The sequence below is a fragment of the Salmo salar genome, chromosome ssa15, assembly GCF_905237065.1.
Source record: "Salmo salar chromosome ssa15, Ssal_v3.1, whole genome shotgun sequence".
NCBI lineage: Eukaryota > Metazoa > Chordata > Actinopteri > Salmoniformes > Salmonidae > Salmo > Salmo salar.
In genome coordinates this window covers 40,905,568-40,925,973 of record NC_059456.1, presented here as the reverse complement: position 1 = coordinate 40,925,973, position 20,406 = coordinate 40,905,568, and the positions used below count along the sequence as shown (strand labels likewise).

The window sequence follows — 20,406 nt, the reverse complement described above, 5'->3', positions numbered from 1 at the left end:
TGTGGGCTGACTTTTACTGAGGAGTGGCTTCCGTCTGGCCACTCTACCATAAAGGCCTGATTGGTGGAGTACTGCAGAGATGGTCACCTCCCTGACCAAGGCCCTTCTCCCCTCATTGCTCAGTTTGGCCGGGCAGCCAGCTCTCGGAAGAGTCTTGGTGGTTCCAAACTTCTTCCATTTAAGAATGATGGAGGCCACTGTGTTCTTGGGGACCTTCAGTGCTGCAGATATTTTTTGGTATCCTTCCCCAGATCTGTGCCTCGACACAATCCTGCCTTGGAGCTCTAGAGAGAATTCTTTCGACCTCATGGCTTGGTTTTTGCTCTGACATGCACTGTTAACTGTTGGACCTTTTATATAGACAGGTGTGTGCCTTTCCAAATCATGTCCAATCACTTACATTTACCACAGGTGGACTCCAATCAAGTTGTAGAAAACATCAAGGATGATCAATGGAAACAGGATGCACCTGAGCTCAATTTCAAGTCTCATAGCGAAGGGTCTGAATATTTATGTAAATAAGGTATGTTTTTATTTTTAATACATTTGCAAAAAATTCTAAACCTGTTTTCGCTTTGTCATCATGGGTTATAGTGTGCAGATTGAGAAATGTTTTATTTAATCAATTTTAGAATAAGGCTGTAACGTAACATGTAAAAAGTCAAGGGGTCTGAATACTTTCCCAATGCATCTGTGTTTTGTGAGGAATTTCCGTCTCTGTAGATGGACTTAAAGTACAAATGTATTTAAAAAATGTAAGTTTCTCATAGTTCTGATTTTCATTAAAGCGTACACATGCAACGCAACATTGATTGGGACAAGTGTTGAATCAAATATTTCATATTTTCATATTTAATCACAACCCTTGTATTAAGAATGCCATTGATTAGAAAATGTAAAAACCATGTTTTTCAAACTTCTGATATCAATATAAAGAGACATAGCGTTGTTTTTCTATACATCCTAGAAAAATTATAGGCACATTTGCATTTATTCACACTAAGTGATTTAGGATCACTTTCATTTTGCCTCAACTGTCTTTCCACCACAAAGTAAATGACAAAACAGAAGTTAGTGTTTTCTAAACTGATGCAAACCCTGCTGTTGTCATCCCCCTGATGATAAAGGAAAACCTACTCAACATGTCACAGGCCCACAGGAACAACACGGGTGCTAAAACACTCAATTTTTGTGCTACAGGTCCAGAGTAAAGTAGATTAGTCAATGAGAACACGTTATTATTTCTTCAGGCACTGGAAGTAAACCCATCTCGAATGATCCATCCATCAACCACCAGAAACAACTGATGTCTTGACAGTGCCATCTCATTGATAAATCTACTATGATATTTCAGGTGGCCCAAAATGTCATGCGTTTCTTATAGGGACAGGCTAAATAGGAGATTGTCCTCAAAATCTTCTCCCTCAACAGGAATTGGTCTGTACCCTGGTAATGTGTGCACTATGCATAAGTGTGACTTAAACTCCCATTCACGCATCACATTTGCTTTGTCCTCATGACACTAGCACTACTTCCACATTCTGGAAAATGTAGGTGATCAACAGTAAGTAGGTCACTGTTCTGCAATACATTACCTTGTGTTTTATGCCCATTAGATAGCATCATAACCAAATGTCTTGATTTCACAATCGCTTTACAATTCTTGCTCGAGACACTCGTCATAGCATTCATTCCAGTTAACTCAACCTATACAACCATCTCATACGTCTTGTGAATATGTTAACTGGACAGCCATGGTTAATATACTCCGAATAACACAACAAAAAAAGACAGGTTCGGGGGAGGGACGAGGAAAAGTGCCATTCATTTACATTCAATTTACAGCAGAGCAAGTCTGGCTAGGCTGGTTCAACGTCCACACCCTCTCTAACCCTGGTGCCGTAGCCCTGCGATTGGCCCTCTGCAGTGTCCATCACTGGCTTGGTCGGTTGGGGCGGTCCCTCCAGTAGTTGTTATAAGCTTCCTGGAACATGTTCTTGCAGCTGAGCTTGGCGTCAAGGCGGGAGCAGATGAGGAAGGAGCCGCCCATCTTGCGGTGGAGGGAGTAGGTCTCCTCAGGGGGCGGGGTGAGGCGCTGCTTCAGCATCACGGGGATCAGGTTGTGGATGCGCTCCGTGGTGCTCTGGGCCCCGGAGTTAAAGGGCTCCGTGGAGGCGAAGGCCTCACCCAGGATCATCACCGCATCCACATGGGCGTTCTCCATGGACTGAGGGACGGGCAGAACATACTCAGTAATAACCAGAGTGTGTGTTTTGAAATTAAGTTAAGTGTTCACTACTAAGTTTATGCCATAGAGCAATGAAGAGCCTTCTGAATTCATTGTGACTAAATAAAAAATGGTATACACAATTATTGATGCATGTGTTAAGAATGAAGTCACTCACCTTTGACTCATAACCTGTGAGGAACTTCATGTCTCTTGATCTCTTCAGAACCCCCTCTCTGTCTCCCTCTGCTGCAGACTTGATGAGCTGGTTAAAACAAGAAAAATATGTCACACACGTAGAAAGAAATCATTATGGTCGGTTATGTTTTGTTGGGGGATATAGCCCAATAGCTCACCTCAATGTAGATGTCAGTGAAGTCTTCACTAAATCCTCTCGTTGCGCCGAAATCCAACAACGCAACCTACGGATGAAACAGTGGCAATGTTTAGTTATTCTAAGCATTCAGCAAAATCGTGCAACTGGATGGGGGTTACTGTATAGGCTTGACTCTACAGAAGACACCGTATTTACATTTAAACAGAGAGGACCTTGAGGAGGGTCATCAAAATCAGCGGACTCTAATGATGAAATCGATAACTAGAGTTAAAAGGCAGACTCACCCTGTGTGTCTGCGGGTCGTAGAAGAAGTTGGACCAGTTGGGGTCCGTCTGCATGTATCTGAACTCAAACAGCTCCCTCAAACACAGCTTCAGGATATTCTCACAGATCTGACAGAGAGAGAGAGAGATCTCATTTTCATTCTGCAGTGTGGCCACCAAGGGGCAGTATTACACTGGTGTATGAGTTGACGGAGAAAGGTTGTTGTGGTGGCGTTTGTCTAACACAAGCTTGGCAAGAGAACACACACATTCCACAATATACAGTAGGTAAGTAGTAATCACCAGAATGGTGCAATTTTTTGGTTATTGAATAAAGTTGCAGCATGTGCTGACCTCGTTCTTGAGTTCCTGGGAGAGTTGTTCAGCCTGGTCCAGAGGGAAGCCTGGTACCAGCTCTGTGGTGAGGACGGCGTTGCTGCTCAGCTCATCTATTACGTCTGGTACGTAGAAGAACGGATGGTCTTTCAGCAGCTCTCTGTACCAGTCACATACATGCAACACTCATCAGACACAGGAACAACAACATACAGCTCTGAAAACTACTGCTGGATAAGTCAGCAATTAGGACTAAATGGGAGTATATGTACATGAATTGTGACAAAGATTCACGGGATCTTTAGTTTGCAAATAGCATTATAGTCCTATGTGAGTTTAAAATATCACCACATGATCCTCTTTTCAAACTACACAGATTCATCAGTGTAGTGTAGGGCTCCCGAGTGGCGCAGCGGTCTAAGGCACTGCATCTCTGTCCAAGAGGCGTCACACTACAGTCCCTGGTTAGATTCCAGGCTGTATCACATCCGGCCGTGATTGGGAGTCCCATAGTGTGGCGCACAATTGGCCCAGTGTCGTTAGGGTTTGGCCCGGGGTAGGACGTCATTGTAAATAAGAATTTGTTCTTAAATGACTTGCCTAGTTAAATAAAGGTTAAATACAAATAAATAAAATCAGTGAGTGTCCTCAACAACAGCAGCTCATTGCGTCGCCACAATCCCTCAAATAACCCTCCGATGTCTCCACTAACTCCATGTGCTTGGGCTGTAGAAATCACTGCTTAATGGGGAGGGTGAACCATGTACTGTATGACTATGCATAGACGGGAGAGGTGTCACTGTCTACAGTCAAGGTGAAAAGCATATGTCATCCACAGCTGGTGTGTACTGCGTGTGTAACAGGAGCCGCCGCTCTGGACATAAACCCTCACCCTGCCTGCCCGTCAACAGATCATGGAACGGGGACAGGGGACATGAGGAGAGGGCATGCGGAGGGGGTGCTTGTTGTCTCCTTGTATTATTTCCAGTATGTCTATATTTAAAAGCTGGCTGCAAGCCAAATGGTGCACCTTCATATCAAAACCTAATGCTCCCCAGAGGGCTAGAGCGGCTATTCTTAGCCCATACAGGCCAACTTCATCCAAAATATAGCAATTTTACCCCCTTTACTTTTCATTTCACGAGCAGAGCAATGACTTAGGTTAGATGATGAAAGTAGTTACAGGGAGGTGGTCTTTAAGAAGAAGCTTGTTGTTTTCATTACTCACTTGAATTTCTTGGCACATTTGGCCTCTCTTATGTAATCACATTCCAGCGCCAGCTCTCTGCTCATCACCTCAATCAAATGCTCAGGGAAGAGACCTGCACAAGATTTAAACAGAGGGAGAGAGATAGGGAGGGTGAGCAGAAGAGAGAGGGAGATGGGGAGGGAGAGGGTGAGCAGAAGAGAGAGAGAGATGGGGAGGGAGAGGGTGAGCAGAAGAGAGAGAGAGAGATGGGGAGGGAGAGGGTGAGCAGAAGAGAGAGAGAGATGGGGAGGGAGAGGGTGAGCAGAAGAGAGAGAGAGATAGGGAGGGAGAGGGTGAGCAGAAGAGAGAGAGAGAGATGGGGAGGGAGAGGGTGAGCAGAAGAGAGAGAGAGATGGAGGGAGAGGGTGAGCAGAAGAGAGAGAGAGATAGGGAGGGAGAGGGTGAGCAGAAGAGAGAGAGAGATAGGGAGGGAGAGGGTGAGCAGAAGAGAGAGAGAGATAGGGAGGGAGAGGGTGAGCAGAAGAGAGAGAGAGATAGGGAGGGAGAGGGTGAGCAGAAGAGAGAGAGAGATAGGGAGGGAGAGGGTGAGCAGAAGAGAGAGAGAGATAGGGAGGGAGAGGGTGAGCAGAAGAGAGAGAGAGATAGGGAGGGAGAGGGTGAGCAGAAGAGAGAGAGAGAGAGAGGGAGGGAGAGGGTGAGCAGAAGAGAGAGAGAGAGAGAGAGAGAGAGAGAGAGAGAGAGAGAGAGAGAGAGAGAGAGAGAGAGAGAGAGAGAGAGAGAGAGAGAGAGAGAGAGAGGGGTTGATTATAATTTCTCTTTCACGTAGAGGATGTGTGCTCCAATCGTTCCTGGCTCAGTGGAAGCCCTGACTGATGTGAACGAGTCACCCTACCGAGGATCAATGATGGTCTCTTCTCTGCTGTCTGTGACACTGCATGCGTGTGAGAGCAGGATCGGAACAGGATAATAGTGTTTGCTTATAGGGAGGGGGGCTGGAAAATCCCCACTATTGTACGTAATGTGAGCCATGTCATACATGTGATTGGACTATGTCATGCTATGTCAGTTGTGTATAGTATGAGCCCATAAATAACAAATTCAATCCCTCCAGGGGTCGTCACCTTCAGGCAGCGCGTTGCTCATGGTGAGGAGGGTCATCAGGTTGTTGACGTCACTGTCGATGCTCTTAGCCACTCCGGGGTACTGCATGGGACAAACAGAGCAGGAGAAACAGCATGATGAAACAACCATGTTTACCAGTTTGACATAAACCTGCCCTGACGTGAAAACAAAACTGCCGTTATATTGTATATGGGACATGCTAATGGAGCACTTAGCTCTTGTCTATATACAATTTGAGATAAACCTATACAGTTTATAACAAACATGCTTTCCATGCTGTAGGTCTTTTGACTGGTGAACATGTGGGAAGAGCTTACTCTAATACAATTTAGATAAACAATACTGAGTTGACACGTAAGATTCCCAAGTGCTTAAAAAGTTGAAAAAAAAATAGACTTGTTTGATTTCTTCTTGAAAAGACGAGCACTGCCTTCAATGCAGCCATGAGAACAGCAGAAAAGCAATCAGATTGCAGAGCCAATGCTGGTGGTCACTGCTGACATTCAACATCGGTCATCTCTACACTGTGGACTTCTACAACGTGACGATGCAAGATACCTTTAATGAGGTTGTAAAAAGCCTATACTGTGTGCGTTAATGTGAACTTGTACTATTACTAGGGGACTTTTTAGGAGGGTGCAACGTTACATTTCTATCTGAACGTTCTGTATTGTTTCTAAAAGATAGTCTGTCATATAGAGTAGGGAATCATGTCCGCTCAGCTCTATTCCTTACATTTCTATCTGTAACTCCAGAATAAGCAGCAGCAGGTTTCTCTATCTCACCTGGATCTTCATGGCCACCTCCTTGCCATTCTTCATCTTAGCCAGATGGACCTGTCCGATGGAGGCTGCAGCAAACGGACGTTCCTCAAACGACTCCAGCTTGTCCCTCCAGTTAGGGCCCAGGTCGTTGTTGATGGACTTCTGCAGGGACAGGAACACAACCACATATACACTGTTGAGGGAGCTGCCATTGGTTTGTCTGTCACGGAGATGGGCGTTAGTCTTCAGTTATGGGCCCTCATTAAAAGACTGGGGTTCAACAGATCTGATCGTAATCTGTTTTTCACCTTCTTGTCTTACTGACTAATGATTCAGAGAGCTGCGTGATACTAATTTGTTTTCTAGTACCTCTTTCTAGCAAGAGGCTAAAGGACTAGTGAGGAGGGGACTTAAGAGCAGGTTATTAAAGGTGAAACCTTACCGTCATCTGTTTGATGGGCATGAAGTCTGCACTCTGTCTCACACGCTCAAAGATCTTGGCCAGCTGGGGGTTGATGAAGGCATCATCTGAAGGAGAAGGACAGAGGAGAGAGATGAAAGTGAATGACTGATCATAGACTGACATACAACAGTCAGAACAAAACATGAGACAAGCCATGTTGTTCCTGTCTGTCAACCTGTTCATTACACTTTGCACCAACACAGGAAAGGAAATCACAGGTCTTAATCGCAGTATCCTGTTCAGTTCAACTCCAACAAGTTGAGTAATAAATGAACAATCACAGGTCTATAAATCATCTTTAAACCCTTGGCGCCTCTGGGCCTTATCACAGTAAACAGTTCAATCACGGAGATTATCACAAGTCCTCGCCAGTGTTCACTAAACGTCTCTGGGAGGCAAACACATTTGGCACAGCAACAATCTTCACATAGCTTTAGCTGGCAGTGCCTTAAAACGGTCCCTCAGATGTATTATAGCAACAACGTGGTGGGAGCTGGGCTGCAGAGCATTGTGGGAAAGATCTATAACCGGGTCACCATTCCGACAACAAGTGGAAAAAGGCAGCAGAGGAGAATGGCATCAAACACAGATTAAATAAAACCCAAAACACAGTGGTCAGCAGAACACTCACCTATTCTCTGAATCACATCTGTCGGCCTGTTTTCTGACCTGAGAATTACTTCTCTCGTTTAAGCGTCGGCTGCACTTAATAAATGGAGGGATCAACTGAAGTAATGGTGATTTTACCTTTGTCTTACTGTAAATTACTGATTATCGTCATGTACGTTTATCCTAACTTGGATGAGGACTGCTGAACAGACACGTTTTTCTGTTATGATTAGACAGCCATTGCTATGCAACAACCTTCCTAGAATACCAAGCCAGTTTGAAAACCAGTTTTTATCTAAAATCATTCAACACGTTTTAGAACAAAGGACATTAGCCTAGACACTATCAGTTTACATAGGGAAATATCAGCGGAAATATCAGAGGCCGGTCACTTCAAACTCAAAGGTCACAGTTCTGACATAGTTGGTGGCTTATTTTTAGCCCTGGCAATGCCTTGGCTGTTGCTGTCCATCAATAGTAAATTTGGTACGTGTCACACAACTGACATGGGAATGGCGGGAGAATGCCATTTAAAATAAATACATGATTTAACCTTTATTTAACGAGACAAGTCAGTTAAGAACAAATTCTTATTTACAATGACGCCCTAGGAACAGTGGGTTAACTGCCTTGTTCAGGGGCAGAACGACAGATTTTTACCTCCTCAGCTTGGGGATTTGATCCAGCAACCTTTCGGTTACTGACCCAACACTCTAACCACTAGGCTACCTGCCGCCCCCATTGCCCTGTGCATTGAGTTGCATTAATCTTATGCTGGGTCTGTGACACTGTTTACCAGCTAGCTGGAGCAGTTAGAAACCCTTTCTCCCCTATATCCTACACATTACAATGCTCAGGATTTGTGACGCCATCTCCATGGTGACCATGCAGACCTATAGGCAGGCTTGGCTGGATAGCGACTACTCAAATTAGGGGCTCGAGGGGTAAGCTTCCCTCTAAAGCTGTACCTGCTTGACAAACTTCGAGCACTAATCTGACTCAGCGCCAAGCAGCACTATGAGAGCACGCTTTGCGTGCCAACACTCAGAAGGGCGGGCAAGGCTGTGTGCAGGGGGCAATCTATTTTTAAAATCAGAACCCCACTCAGATTCCCAAAAACAAACAACCCAGCCCAGATAGACAAGCAGACAAGTTGGCAAGCTAGGAGGCCAGTAAAAAGTCAATGTCAAGGGCAACACAGCAGGGTCCAGCCAGGCTAAAATAAGTGTTGTGTGTTGTTGTGATCTGACCGGAGGTGTGGTGAACTGGGAGATGTATGAATAGATAGATGCCAGTGAGGTGGGAGAGGCCAGAAATAACTCTGATCTACAGAGGCTGGAGGGAGGCCCAGTAGAGGTTATGAAGATGACTCATGAGTGCCGTGACACTAGGGTTAAGGGTCATGAAGCCTGCCACGCTGCAGCACAGTAGACACAGTTGAAGAAGGCAGTAAACAGAGGGAATGGCCCAGACACAAATAAAACACACAGGATCAAGGTTTGCCAGTAGTCACCTTGAATGCTGAGCATCTGGCCCAGTTTGAGTGCAGCTCCGCGGACCTTGCACAGCGTCCTGACGATCCGCTCTGCGTTAGCCTCTGATAGGAACGGACTGGAGTCCAGAACGGCCTTCTTGTCAGCTGAGGGGAGAAATAACAGTCAGCTCTATGCTAAACTCCGAGGTTGGCGTGGAAAATGTAGTTGTAGTGATTATCCTGGTGAGAGGCAAACTAATGTTGAATCTCATGGGTTTTGTGGATAGATAGTGCAGGTCTGGCTTAAGGGAGATAATGCTTTCATAAATAGCATCTAACGGCAACACTATTTACTCAAACCAGTGGTGATTCCTGACTGAGGAGAAGGCCTAATGCGGTGAGAGAAGTGTCACGTCCATGCTATTGATACTCTCTCAAGACATGGTAGAGAACACCAGCGCTCTTCCTCACACCCCATTCCCATCTATCAGAGAGACAACTTAAACGTGTTTACTAGAAGACTGCAGAGACGTGAATTGTGGATGTCTTTCCTGCCAGTACTGTACAGTTTGTTTAGTCCATATTCTGTTATTGTATCAGCTTGTACGATGTAACATATTAATTATAGAAAACTGGGCATTTTCATAAACCAACTGACTTAATTAAAAGCAGGATAAAAAAAATCTCCCGTCCTAGGTAGTGTTTTGTGTAGCGGAACCAGTCTGTCTGGTTTGAAGCCCCCAGATGTGCCTCTCTCTCCCTGCTTGAGGGCGCCTGCCAGGCAGCCCAGGTGGAGTGAGGGGGAGAATGTGTGTCAGTGGGCCACACTGTGACATCAACAGCAGGAGCAGTGCGTATTAAGGCTTTATGAGCAGAAGGAGATTTAAAAAAAGGACTGTAACCTCAGGCACACTGCTGCTGCTGCTACTCTGTCTGCTGCTGCTGCTGCTACTCTGTCTGCTGCTGCTGCTGCTGCTACTCTGTCTGCTGCTGCTGCTGCTACTCTGTCTGCTGCTGCTGCTACTCTGTCTGCTGCTGCTGCTACTCTGTCTGCTGCTGCTGCTACTCTGTCTGCTGCTGCTGCTGCTGCTGCTACTCTGTCTGCTGCTGCTGCTACTCTGTCTGCTGCTGCTGCTGCTGCTGCTACTCTGTCTGCTGCTGCTGCTGCTACTACTACTCTGTCTGCTGCTGCTACTGCTACTCTGTCTGCTGCTGCTGCTGCTACTCTGTCTGCTGCTGCTGCTGCTACTCTGTCTGCTGCTGCTGCTGCTACTCTGTCTGCTGCTGCTGCTGCTGCTGCTGCTGCTGCTGCTACTCTGTCTGCTGCTGCTACTCTGTCTGCTGCTGCTACTCTGTCTGCTGCTGCTCTGTTTACCCCAGAGCGCTCTTCATTACCAGAACTTTAGAGAGCAGTGCACTGGATAAAGAGTAGACTACAGTTACTTTGGACCCTGATCTCTCTTTTGAAGAACATATCAAGACTGTTTCAAGGACAGCTTTTTTCCATCTACGTAACATTGCAAAAATCAGAAACTTTGTCCAAAAATGACGCAGAAAAATTAATCCATGCTTTTGTTACTTCTAGGTTGGACTACTGCAATGCTCTACTTTCCGGCTACCCGGATAAAGCACTAAATAAACTTCAGTTAGTGCTAAATACGGCTGCTAGAATCCTGACTAGAACCAAGACATTTTATCATATTACTCCAGTGCTAGCCTCCCTACACTGGCTTCCTGTTAAGGCAAGGGCTGATTTCAAGGTTTTACTGCTAACCTACAAAGCATTACATGGGCTTGCTCCTACCTATCTTTCCGATTTGGTCCTGCCGTACATACCTACACGTACGCTACGGTCACAAGACGCGGGCCTCCTAATTGTTCCTAGAATTTCTAAGCAAACAGCTGGAGGCAGGGCTTTCTCCTATAGAGCTCCATTTTTATGGAATAGTCTGCCTACCCATGTGAGAGACGCAGACTCAGTCTCAACCTTTACTTTAAGTCTTTACTGAAGACACATCTCTTCAGTAGGTCCTATGATTAAGTGTAGTCTGGCCCAGGGGTGTGAAGGTGAACGGAAAGGCTGGAGCAACAAACTGCCCTTGCTGTCTCTGCCTGGCCGGTTTCCCCTCTTTCCACTGGGATTCTCTGCCTCTACCCCTATTACAGGGGCTGAGTCACTGGCTTACTGGTGTTCTTCCATGCCGTCCCTGGGAGGGGTGCGTCACTTGAGTGGGTTGAGTCACTGACGTGGTCTTCCTGTCTGGGTTGGCGCCCCCCCTTGGGTTTTGCCGTGGCGGAGAGCTTTGTGGGCTATACTCGGCCTTGTCCCGGGATGGTATGTTGGTGGTTGGAGATATCCCTCCAGTGGTGTGGGGGCTGTGCTTTGGCAAAGTGGGTGGGGTTATATCCTACCTGTTTGGCCCTGTCCGAGGGTTTCATCGGATGGGGCCACAGTGTCTCCTGACCTATCCTGTCTCAGCCTCCAGTATTTATGCTGCAGTAGTTTGTGTGTCAGGGGGCTAGGGTCAGTCTGTCACATCTGGGGTATTTCTCTTGTCTTTTCCGGTGTCCTGTGTGAATTTAAATATGCTCTCTCTAATTCTCTCTTTCTTTCTCTCTCTCTCGGAGGGCCTGAGCCCTAGGACCATGCCTCAGGACTACCTGGCTTGATGACTCCTTGCTGTCCCCAGTTCACCTGGCCGTGCTGCTGCTCCAGTTCCAACTGTTCTGCCTGCAGCTATGGAACCCTGACCTGTTCACCGGACGTGCTACCTGTCCCAGACCTGCTGTTTTCAACTCTCTAGAGACAGCAGGAGCGGTAGAGTTACTCTCAAAGATCGGCTATGAAAAAGCCAACTGACACTTACTCTTGTGTTACTGACTTGTTGCACCCTCGACAACTACTATGATTATTATTATTTGACCATGCTGGTCATTTATGAACATTTGAACATCTTGGCCATGTGCTGTTATAATCTCTACCCGGCACAGCCAGAAAAGGACTGGCCACCCCTCATAGCCTGGTTCCGCTCTAGGTTTCTTCCTAGGTTTTGGCCTTTCTAGGGAGTTTTTCCTAGCCACCATGCTTCTACACCTGCATTGCTTGCTGTTTGGGGTTTTAGGCTGGGTTTCTGTACAGCACTTTGAGATATCAGCTGCTGTAAGAAGGGCTATATAAATAAATTTGATTTGATAGTCCCCAAAGTAGTTTTTTTCTTATGCGCTCTGATGACAAACTATACTCTACCACTACATACTCACTCTGTATTGTGCAGAAATGGTGCTCATTTTAGAATGAATGTGTGCTTGAATACCATCTATGACTTATCAAGTTTGATCATTTCTGATAACTCCTTGGATTAAAGGTTGATCTCAATTCAAAGCCCTAGATTCCATGTACTGTCTCTCTTCCTGGGTATTAAAGGAGACAATGAGCACAGTTACATGCACACAATAATATGACTATTGTTGATAATCAGACTAATATAATAGTATGTTTAAAACGTTTACATGCTTTGCAAGAAGAAGGATTTCCCTAATAATCCTCTTTACATGGACACATCTGAAATCAGGCTACCTGACAAGACTTGATAAATGCAGAAAATGTCCAATCATGTGATTTTCTTTGGCACGGCCTATTTGATTTGGAGTTTGGACATATAAAGTTTGCATGGAGGAAAACTATTGATGCGTACTTTTAGTTTTTCCAAACTCACTTCACTCGGGCAAAAGAGGGAGGTAGACGCTACCGGTGCTGGCGCAGATCAATACACCACTGGAACGCCAATTAAGTGGTTTACATGTCCTAATAATTCAAAAGAAAACAAGGGGTTGTAATCGGCGTACGCTTACTTCGATTTTGACCTTCCGCCGATTTTAAGAGTCATATAAACACCTTACTCTGCTTATTGCATAGTCTGCCTACTGCCATAATAAGTTTAATATCAAATTATTAGTATGCATGTAAATGCACTCAATGAGTATGTTTACATGCACAGTAATAATTCAATATTAAACAGAGTATAGCGGTAGGCAGACTATGCAATAGTCATATAAACACCTTACTCTGCTTATCTTTACATCGGCGGAAGGTCAAAGTCGAAGTAAGCATACGCCGATTAAAACACCTGGCTTTCTGAGCAATCTTTCAAATGATTAGGACGTGTAAACACCCTAGTCGGCGTTTCAGCGGTGGATTTGATCTGCGAATGTGCCAGCACCAGCGAGCCTCCCTCTAGCGTGGGTGGAGTTCAGAACAACAGAATGTATGCGTTTTAGAAGTCGTTTTCACATACACATTGAACTCAGAACCAAACATGCTTCCAAAAAATAAAATGGTCGCTGTGGTAGAAAAGTTTATTTTGATTGGTGATTTTCTGCCTTTATCTTAGTACCATCAGGTAGCCGGATTTCAGATGTGTCCATGTAAAACAGGATTATTAGGGAAATCATTCTTCTTGCAAAGCATTATATTAATCTGATTATCCACAATAAAATCGCATTATTGTGTGCATGTAACTAATTAGCTCTGTGAATGGCTCTATAATGTCCATCTCCCCTGCACTACATTAGACTGCTAAACCACCTCCACTTATTTTTTGTAAGAGCTAAGACCACACTCATCAACTGAGCCCAGCTACAGTAGAGTCTAAGAACTATAGCCTAGTGTGTTAAACTACAATGAATTATGATAGGAATTATGCCTCTCTGCATAGGTGACATCATCATATCATGCCCTCGTCCAATGCATGCAAATGAAATAGGTTACAATGTAATTCTTAGAAGAATTAAATCATGTCAGACATGTCAAAGGGGACATTGCCTGCATGTTACTGCTGGGTAAGTGTCTAGTACGTGAGTGTGCATGCTTGTACACGTAATGTGAAACATAAGCCTGTTTCCAGTTACCATCGAAATCAGTTTATGTTAAACAGTTACCGTTTTCCTCACTTGGCCTCATACTCTTCTTTGCTACCTCAGCCAGCGCTCCAAAGCCCAGCCCTACAGCAAGACCTGTAGACACAACCCACAGTGTTAACAATCACACAACAACCCATCCTGACATAACATGGTGTTAAGATCTGGGTCATTCAGTAGGGTACAACGTACGGGACGTTCAGATAGAAATAGTTTGTGTAGAACAGACATGGTTCTCTGTCATGTAGCGTAAGGAATCATATCAGCTTTATATATGTAGGGTGTCCAATCAAAAATGCTTCTTTTGACAGATGGGTAAAATAATGTTAATTGTGCATTCGGAAAGTATTCAGACCCCTTCCCTTTTAATTCTAAAATGGAATAAAGAAATTTGGCAATCTACACACATTACCCCATAACGAAGAAGCAAAAAAAGGTTTACAGACATTTTTGCACATTTAAAAATAAAAAACAGAAATACCTTATTTACATAAGTATTCAAACCCTTTGCTATGAGACTCGAAATTGAGCTGAAGTGCATCCTGTTTCCATTTATCATCCTTGAGATGTTTCTACAACTTGGGAGTCCACCTGTGGTAAATTCTATTGATTGGACATGATTTGGAAAGGCACATACCTGTCTATATAAGGTCCCACAGTTGACAGTGCATGTCAGAGCAAAAACCAAGCCATGAGGTCGAAAGAATTGTCCGTAGAGAAAAGTACAGAGAGATCCTTGATGAAAACCTGCTCCAGAGTGCTCAGGAACTCAGACTGGTTCACCTTCCAATAGGACAACGACCCTAAGCACACAGCCAAGACAACGCAGGAGTGGCTTCGGGACAAGTCTCTGAATGTCCTTTAGTGGCCCAGCCAGAGACCGGACTTGAACCCGATCTAACATCTTTGGAGAGACCTGAAAATAGCTGTGCAGCGACGCTCCCCATCCAACCTGACAGAGCTTGAGAGGATATGCAGAAAAGGAAATGGGCGAAACTCCCCAAATACAGGTGTGCCAAGTTTGTAGAGTCATACTCAAGAAGACGCAAGGCTGTAATCTCTGCCAAAGGTGCTTCAACAAAGTACTGAGTAAAAGTGTCTAAATAAATACTTATGTAAATGTGATATTCCATTTTTAATACATTTGCAAAAATTTCTAAAAATCTGTTTTTGCTTTGTCATTATGGGGTCTAGTGTGTAGATTGATGAGGGGGAATTTTTTTTGAACTAGTCATCTTCTCGAATCCAAAGGACATAAAACAATAGAGGAAAGACGGATATCGATTTTGAGACATGACATTAATTCCGATTCTTTTTCGAAGATTTCTCACAAAAACCAAGAGTATCTGTGAAATGTCAACGGAACACTGAGCGTATACCAAGCTTTCTTTTACATGTAATTCAGCTCGTTTCGTGCCAATCTTGCGACCCGCGGAAACAACTTTGAAGGCGACGACCACAAAATGTAAAATCCTCAAATTGTTATGAGAAACCGGCTCTGCTATGTCAACAGAGCTCGGTGCTTATTATGGGATGTATTCGGTTAATTAGGTTACAAAATCTTACTTTTAGGATATCATGTTAATGATATGTTAGAGAAAGACCCCACTGAACGATTCAGAACATTTACAATCATGTCTTGGTAAAATTTATTTTATAACATAAGGAAGTAACATTTCATCACCAAAGCGCATTTTCGGCCACTCTGGGCAGAGTGGGTAGACACCCTACTATATGTTATTTCTGTCTGCAACATTCAGATGATTGTGCCCTCCTTAAGGCAAACCAGCCTTTGATATGTACATTTTCTTATTTTCCATATTGTACAGAACATCCCAGGTACACCTATAAATTGCTTCCCACAGCCTTTTGCTTCCCCATGATACATCAGTCAGGTCAAATCAGTTCCTGGTAGCTCATGGGACATTCACTTATGCCACTCATCTATTTAAGACAGTGATGGAGTTCAGTTCAGACTTTGTTACATACAGATGTTATCTTAAGAAATGAACAGAAGTTTAGTATAAATAAACATGTAGAAGGTATTTTTGGTGTCAGTGATTATTTTACCTTTTTGTTTATAACAGTCGTCTATTAAATAATCCCCCCTTTTCCTTTTTGGATAGCACATCTAAAAATCAAATCACAACAGCTAACTAACAGTGAGATGCTTACTTACGGGCCCCTTAACAATGCAGAGAGAAAGAAAATAGAGAAATAATAGAAAAGTAAAACACGTAATAATAAATACACAATGAGAAACGATAACTTGGCTATAAACATTGGGTACCAGTACCGAGTCCATGTACAAACATGAAATCCCTTTGCGATTCATTCTGGCATAGTCCTCTACTTTCTAGTCAATAAGCAAGTAGGAATGTGGGCACAGAAAAATTATGTGTCACTGTACTGAGAATATGGGGGGCATCCATATCTACAGCACAGAATGAAGATCACAGCTCACTGGCTCATTCCATGGCATATAAATGTTAATCAATAGTGCTGAGTTCAGAACATTTTATACCACAACCCACATGGCACAGAAACAAAAACAGGCTTGGGCACAGGCCAGGCAGTACAGCCTTCCTACAGTACACTAGTATGTTATATAACTCCACCATGACGTAATACTATCCATAAGAAATCACTGTGCACAAACCAGCTGGGGACTCCCCTGAAACGCTGTTAAGTTAAATGTGGTCGACGAGCGTGCACCATTTGAACCAATGACCTTTGATAGATATCCAAAACAAGTCCAGTCTTGTCCCCTTCATCAAGGCTGAATTCTAGGTCATATCATGCCAATGATTAAAAAGACACCGTACCTGTGCTCCCAAACACCAGTGTGTGTAATCTTGTCAATGATTGAGTAGCACTTCCTACACTGGAGAGATCCCTAAGGGTTGTTGGCAGGACACATTGATAGTGTGCATGTGCATATATATACTCTGAAATATGTTCAGCAACTGATTTCTTCACTAACGTTACATTGTCCTCTGAATAAATCGAAGCAACACATTTAGAAAGCTTCACCATGATATTAGGATATCTTGTTTACACCCATAGACTCCCTCAGGATTGCTCCGTTCTTGGTAAACTGCATCCAATCATAGCTCAACTTCCTGAGCAGTAGCTGACTAAGTCCTTCTGTCAGTCAAGTCAAAGAATCCTGCAGAAGTTCAAAGGGGTGACACTGAGTTACGCCGTCAGCTCCTAACACTGTCATACCACAAAGCTGCAGGCTCACCCCGATCACCTTACAGAAATAGAGAGTTTTGTTTATGGTGAAAAATAGATGGCTTGCTTAGGACTTGACAATAACAGCGGGGGCTGGGGGTTCATAAAAAGACAACTGGTCAGACAACTTCTGAACATCCTGCTAACTTCCGTGGTAAGACTACAATCTCTCCATGGAAGCATCCATGTGTGGTGTTTCCTGAAGCATCATGACTACCTGTCAAAGGGAACTGAAACTCAGAGAGCATGGTGTTAATTTATGTATCCATAATCCAACCCACAATAACAACCAGGAGAGAACAGGAAACCTGCATGGTGTTCATTTATGTATCCATAATCCAACCCACCGACTAACAGACATCAGGAACTGGATCGCCTGTCAGCAACTCTATCTCAACGTGTGACCAGTTGATGGTCAGTCCTCGGGGGACAGTATAGCACTTTTCCCCTGGAGGAGCGGGCCCTGGGCTGGGTTGCCAGCCTACCAGGTATCCCCCTGAGCCATGATGGGGAGGGAGAGCAGACCAATAAGGCTCCAGAGTGCTGGACTGACAGGTGTCCATCTATTGAGACCCACATCACTCAAATGCCCCCAAACCCGGCAACCCTGATTTCCAGCTGAATGATGGAGTGATCCGTCAGCAGATCCCTCTCCGAGACCCGCCCCGCCGCCCAATCTCCCATGATGCTTGTGGTAGTGTGGTGCCCTGACAGAGAGAGAATGCCGGAGCTGGCCCTGTAATGTATAAAGAAGGTGTCAGGGCCATGTATGGACCCAGAGTAAACAGGTGCACCTAAGTGGCTTTCCTCTCACTTGAGTATCGGCTCGCTGCGTGGATCTGATAACCTCCCAAACAGCCACAAAATGTGCAGCATGCTGGCAGAGAGATGGATGACCCAGGCCGGGGCAGGCCAGGGCCGGCTGTCAGTACAGATCCCAGAGATCAGCTGTACCTAGGCCAGGATATCAGCTAGAAATGCTGCTCACTACCTCCCTTTATCATAACATGAGCTCCGACTCATTCAGCCTCTGCTGCCTACAGCTGTAGTGTTCTGTCCTCCTCCTGTTCAGTCAAGCCAAGGTGATGTGGTGGGACGCTCAGATATCATAGTGCTTACATGACAGACAGCTCGTTGCGTCCCATCTACAGCTGTAGTAGATGGAATACTGTACACACACAGAGTATATATTTATACTCCGGACTCCGACATTGCTTGTCTTAATATTTCTATATCTCTTAATCCCATTCTTTTACTTTTGAATTTGTGTGTATTATTGTGTACTGTTAGATATTACTGCACTGTTGGAGCTAGGAACACAATAACTGCACTATATCCGCAATACCATCTGCTAAATGTGTATGTGACCAATACAATTTGATCTTCTCAACACCATATCAATACATCCATCCATCTTCTGTATCTACAGGTAGCCAAATAAAACTGCCTTTGATGACATAAAACACTGCTAAAACCATGAAAATAAATCTCATTCACACGGAGAAAAAACAGGTGCTTTAAGCTAGTGCAGTACAGGTCATGTAGATAGCAGTAAAGGTATCTCTCTGAAGAGGCAGAAGCTGACTGGCACTAGCAGACTAGTTAAGAACTCCCTAGTAGCTAATCTGCAGTCTGCTTTGCAGGCCTATTACTGGTCAAAGTTCAGATTAACCTCCAGGCCTCAATCTGTCCCTTTGGCTGTCAAGGGAAGAGGACAGGTCTCAGAGGAGAACTCACTAACAACCCTAAACCACAACTAACACAACTAACATTACAGGATCATGCACAGAGCATCTAGAACTCGACAAAATGCACAGAATGGGATTGATTGACACCAACATCTGTTCACACCGTAGTCACAACACTCTAGACAACTAACCTTCACATCACCTAGCTCTGTCCAGCCACCCTAGAATTCTGGAAAGAAACAATACAAACTACCCACCCACTTGGGTCGCCGCATTCAAATCTCCCCGTCCCTCTGCCTTATCATCGACCATCCCCCCTTAATGACGTAAGAGGGTTCAAAAATACATGCTCTAATTATAAATATTGACACTGGTTACAGCAATGATGGTCATTAAACGTTTTTGGGTAGGAGAGAAGGTTTGGCATGTGTTGATCAGTTGTATAATACTTTTCCTTTAATGTGATTGGATGAAATGAAAAGGGGATAAAAGGTGAGCTCAAGCAAGAAACAAAAGATGAAATAAAGCACTATTTCTGTCATTATGCTGATGTCACCAAATCAATATTCCCAAGTTACGAGGATCAAGTTCTTAACACTCACAGCAATGTAGTCAACAGCAACATGTTACTGATCCAATAAAATGTTCAGTACCTTCCCCTCCTAAAAATAACAACATAATACACTTGACATTTGTAAGAGCACAGTAGAAACCAAAATAATGCTTAGCCTTACCTCCAAAATTGGCCAGTCTCCCTAACCGTGTCACGGGTACCTTTCTCTCTCGTGCCCTTTCACTGAGCTAAAACAGAGACAGAACAACACAGTGGTTGACAAGATACACACTCAGCACATCTCGGAGTCACAGGTAATAGTGAGATGAGGTGTAGATGTACCATTTGTTTGTGTGGTTTCTCGTTCCTCTTGGCCTCCCTAGCCTTCTCCATGTCCTCGGCCGTGAGGCCCCCAACCCCCGAGCTGTCCTGGTGATAGGAGCGGTAGGAGCTATAGGATCGGTAGGAACGGATCTGTCCTGAGAACTGGCTGCTGGGGTCCTTGTAGCCCTCAAAGAGCTTGGATTTTACTGAGACCTGGCCATTGTATGTCCCGCTGGTCGCTCCGTCTGCGCTCTCTGTCCCCTCCGATGAGAAGCCCCCCTCATCCCGGAACCCTGACCCCACGTGTTCCCCACTGTCCATGTTGCTTCCTTCTGCTCCAGAGAAGTCATACTTGCTGTCCATATCTGCTGGGAAGTCATCAGACGCACTCTGCTGCTGCTGCCCACCAAACTCCTTAAACAGATACACAGAAGTGAAAGAGGTCAATGAGGAGCTGTGGTGTGGTTTCACTGGTATGGATAGGGCCAGAGTTTTTCTTGACCATGTTTCCTGACCAGGAAAAACTCAGGCCGAGATATTTTCAGGTCATCTGTTAAAAATTTTAATCAATAAATGTATAAATCTGATCTCAAGTCAAACTGTATTTACATCCCAGCATGCTTTGCTTTGTGGGGGCTTAGTTCTCCATTGTACTATTCCGATCAAATAACTCAGCCATGATAATATTCCAAAACTCTATGAATCAACCTTTTGTTGCGCTTACTCTGAATTAGATTAGGCACAAAGGAAGGATAGGAAGCTATTTGACACTGAAGCTCTATCATCCATTTTAGATCTGGCTACTGGAGGTGGTGTTGCCTGACAATGAAAAATACAGAATCTTTGTAACAATCACGGTTGTCCACTACCCCCATTCATCTC

The 20,406-nt window shown here is 44.5% G+C and overlaps 1 protein-coding gene across 6 annotated transcripts in view; it reads right to left on the bottom strand.

The window, feature by feature from the left end:
• Positions 1-836: 836 nt before the first annotated feature.
• The window catches only part of LOC106571434 (atypical kinase COQ8A, mitochondrial), a 32,923-nt gene continuing 13,353 nt past the window's right edge, over positions 837-20,406 (bottom strand). For 4 of the 6 annotated variants that reach the window (XM_014144527.2, XM_045695724.1, XM_014144529.2 and 1 more), the window contains 13 exons: positions 19,543-19,938; positions 19,382-19,448; positions 13,744-13,818; positions 8,845-8,970; positions 6,702-6,787; positions 6,281-6,421; positions 5,495-5,576; positions 4,392-4,485; positions 3,182-3,323; positions 2,849-2,956; positions 2,584-2,649; positions 2,406-2,492; positions 837-2,227 (listed from right to left, as the gene is read on the bottom strand). In XM_014144527.2, the coding sequence (XP_014000002.2) occupies positions 1,934-2,227; positions 2,406-2,492; positions 2,584-2,649; positions 2,849-2,956; positions 3,182-3,323; positions 4,392-4,485; positions 5,495-5,576; positions 6,281-6,421; positions 6,702-6,787; positions 8,845-8,970; positions 13,744-13,818; positions 19,382-19,448; positions 19,543-19,938 (1,764 nt within the window). In that variant the 3' untranslated portion in view covers positions 837-1,933. The remainder of the gene's footprint in view (positions 2,228-2,405; positions 2,493-2,583; positions 2,650-2,848; positions 2,957-3,181; positions 3,324-4,391; positions 4,486-5,494; positions 5,577-6,280; positions 6,422-6,701; positions 6,788-8,844; positions 8,971-13,743; positions 13,819-19,381; positions 19,449-19,542; positions 19,939-20,406) is intronic. The other 2 variants (XM_014144530.2, XM_045695725.1) reach the window with 2 other exon arrangements.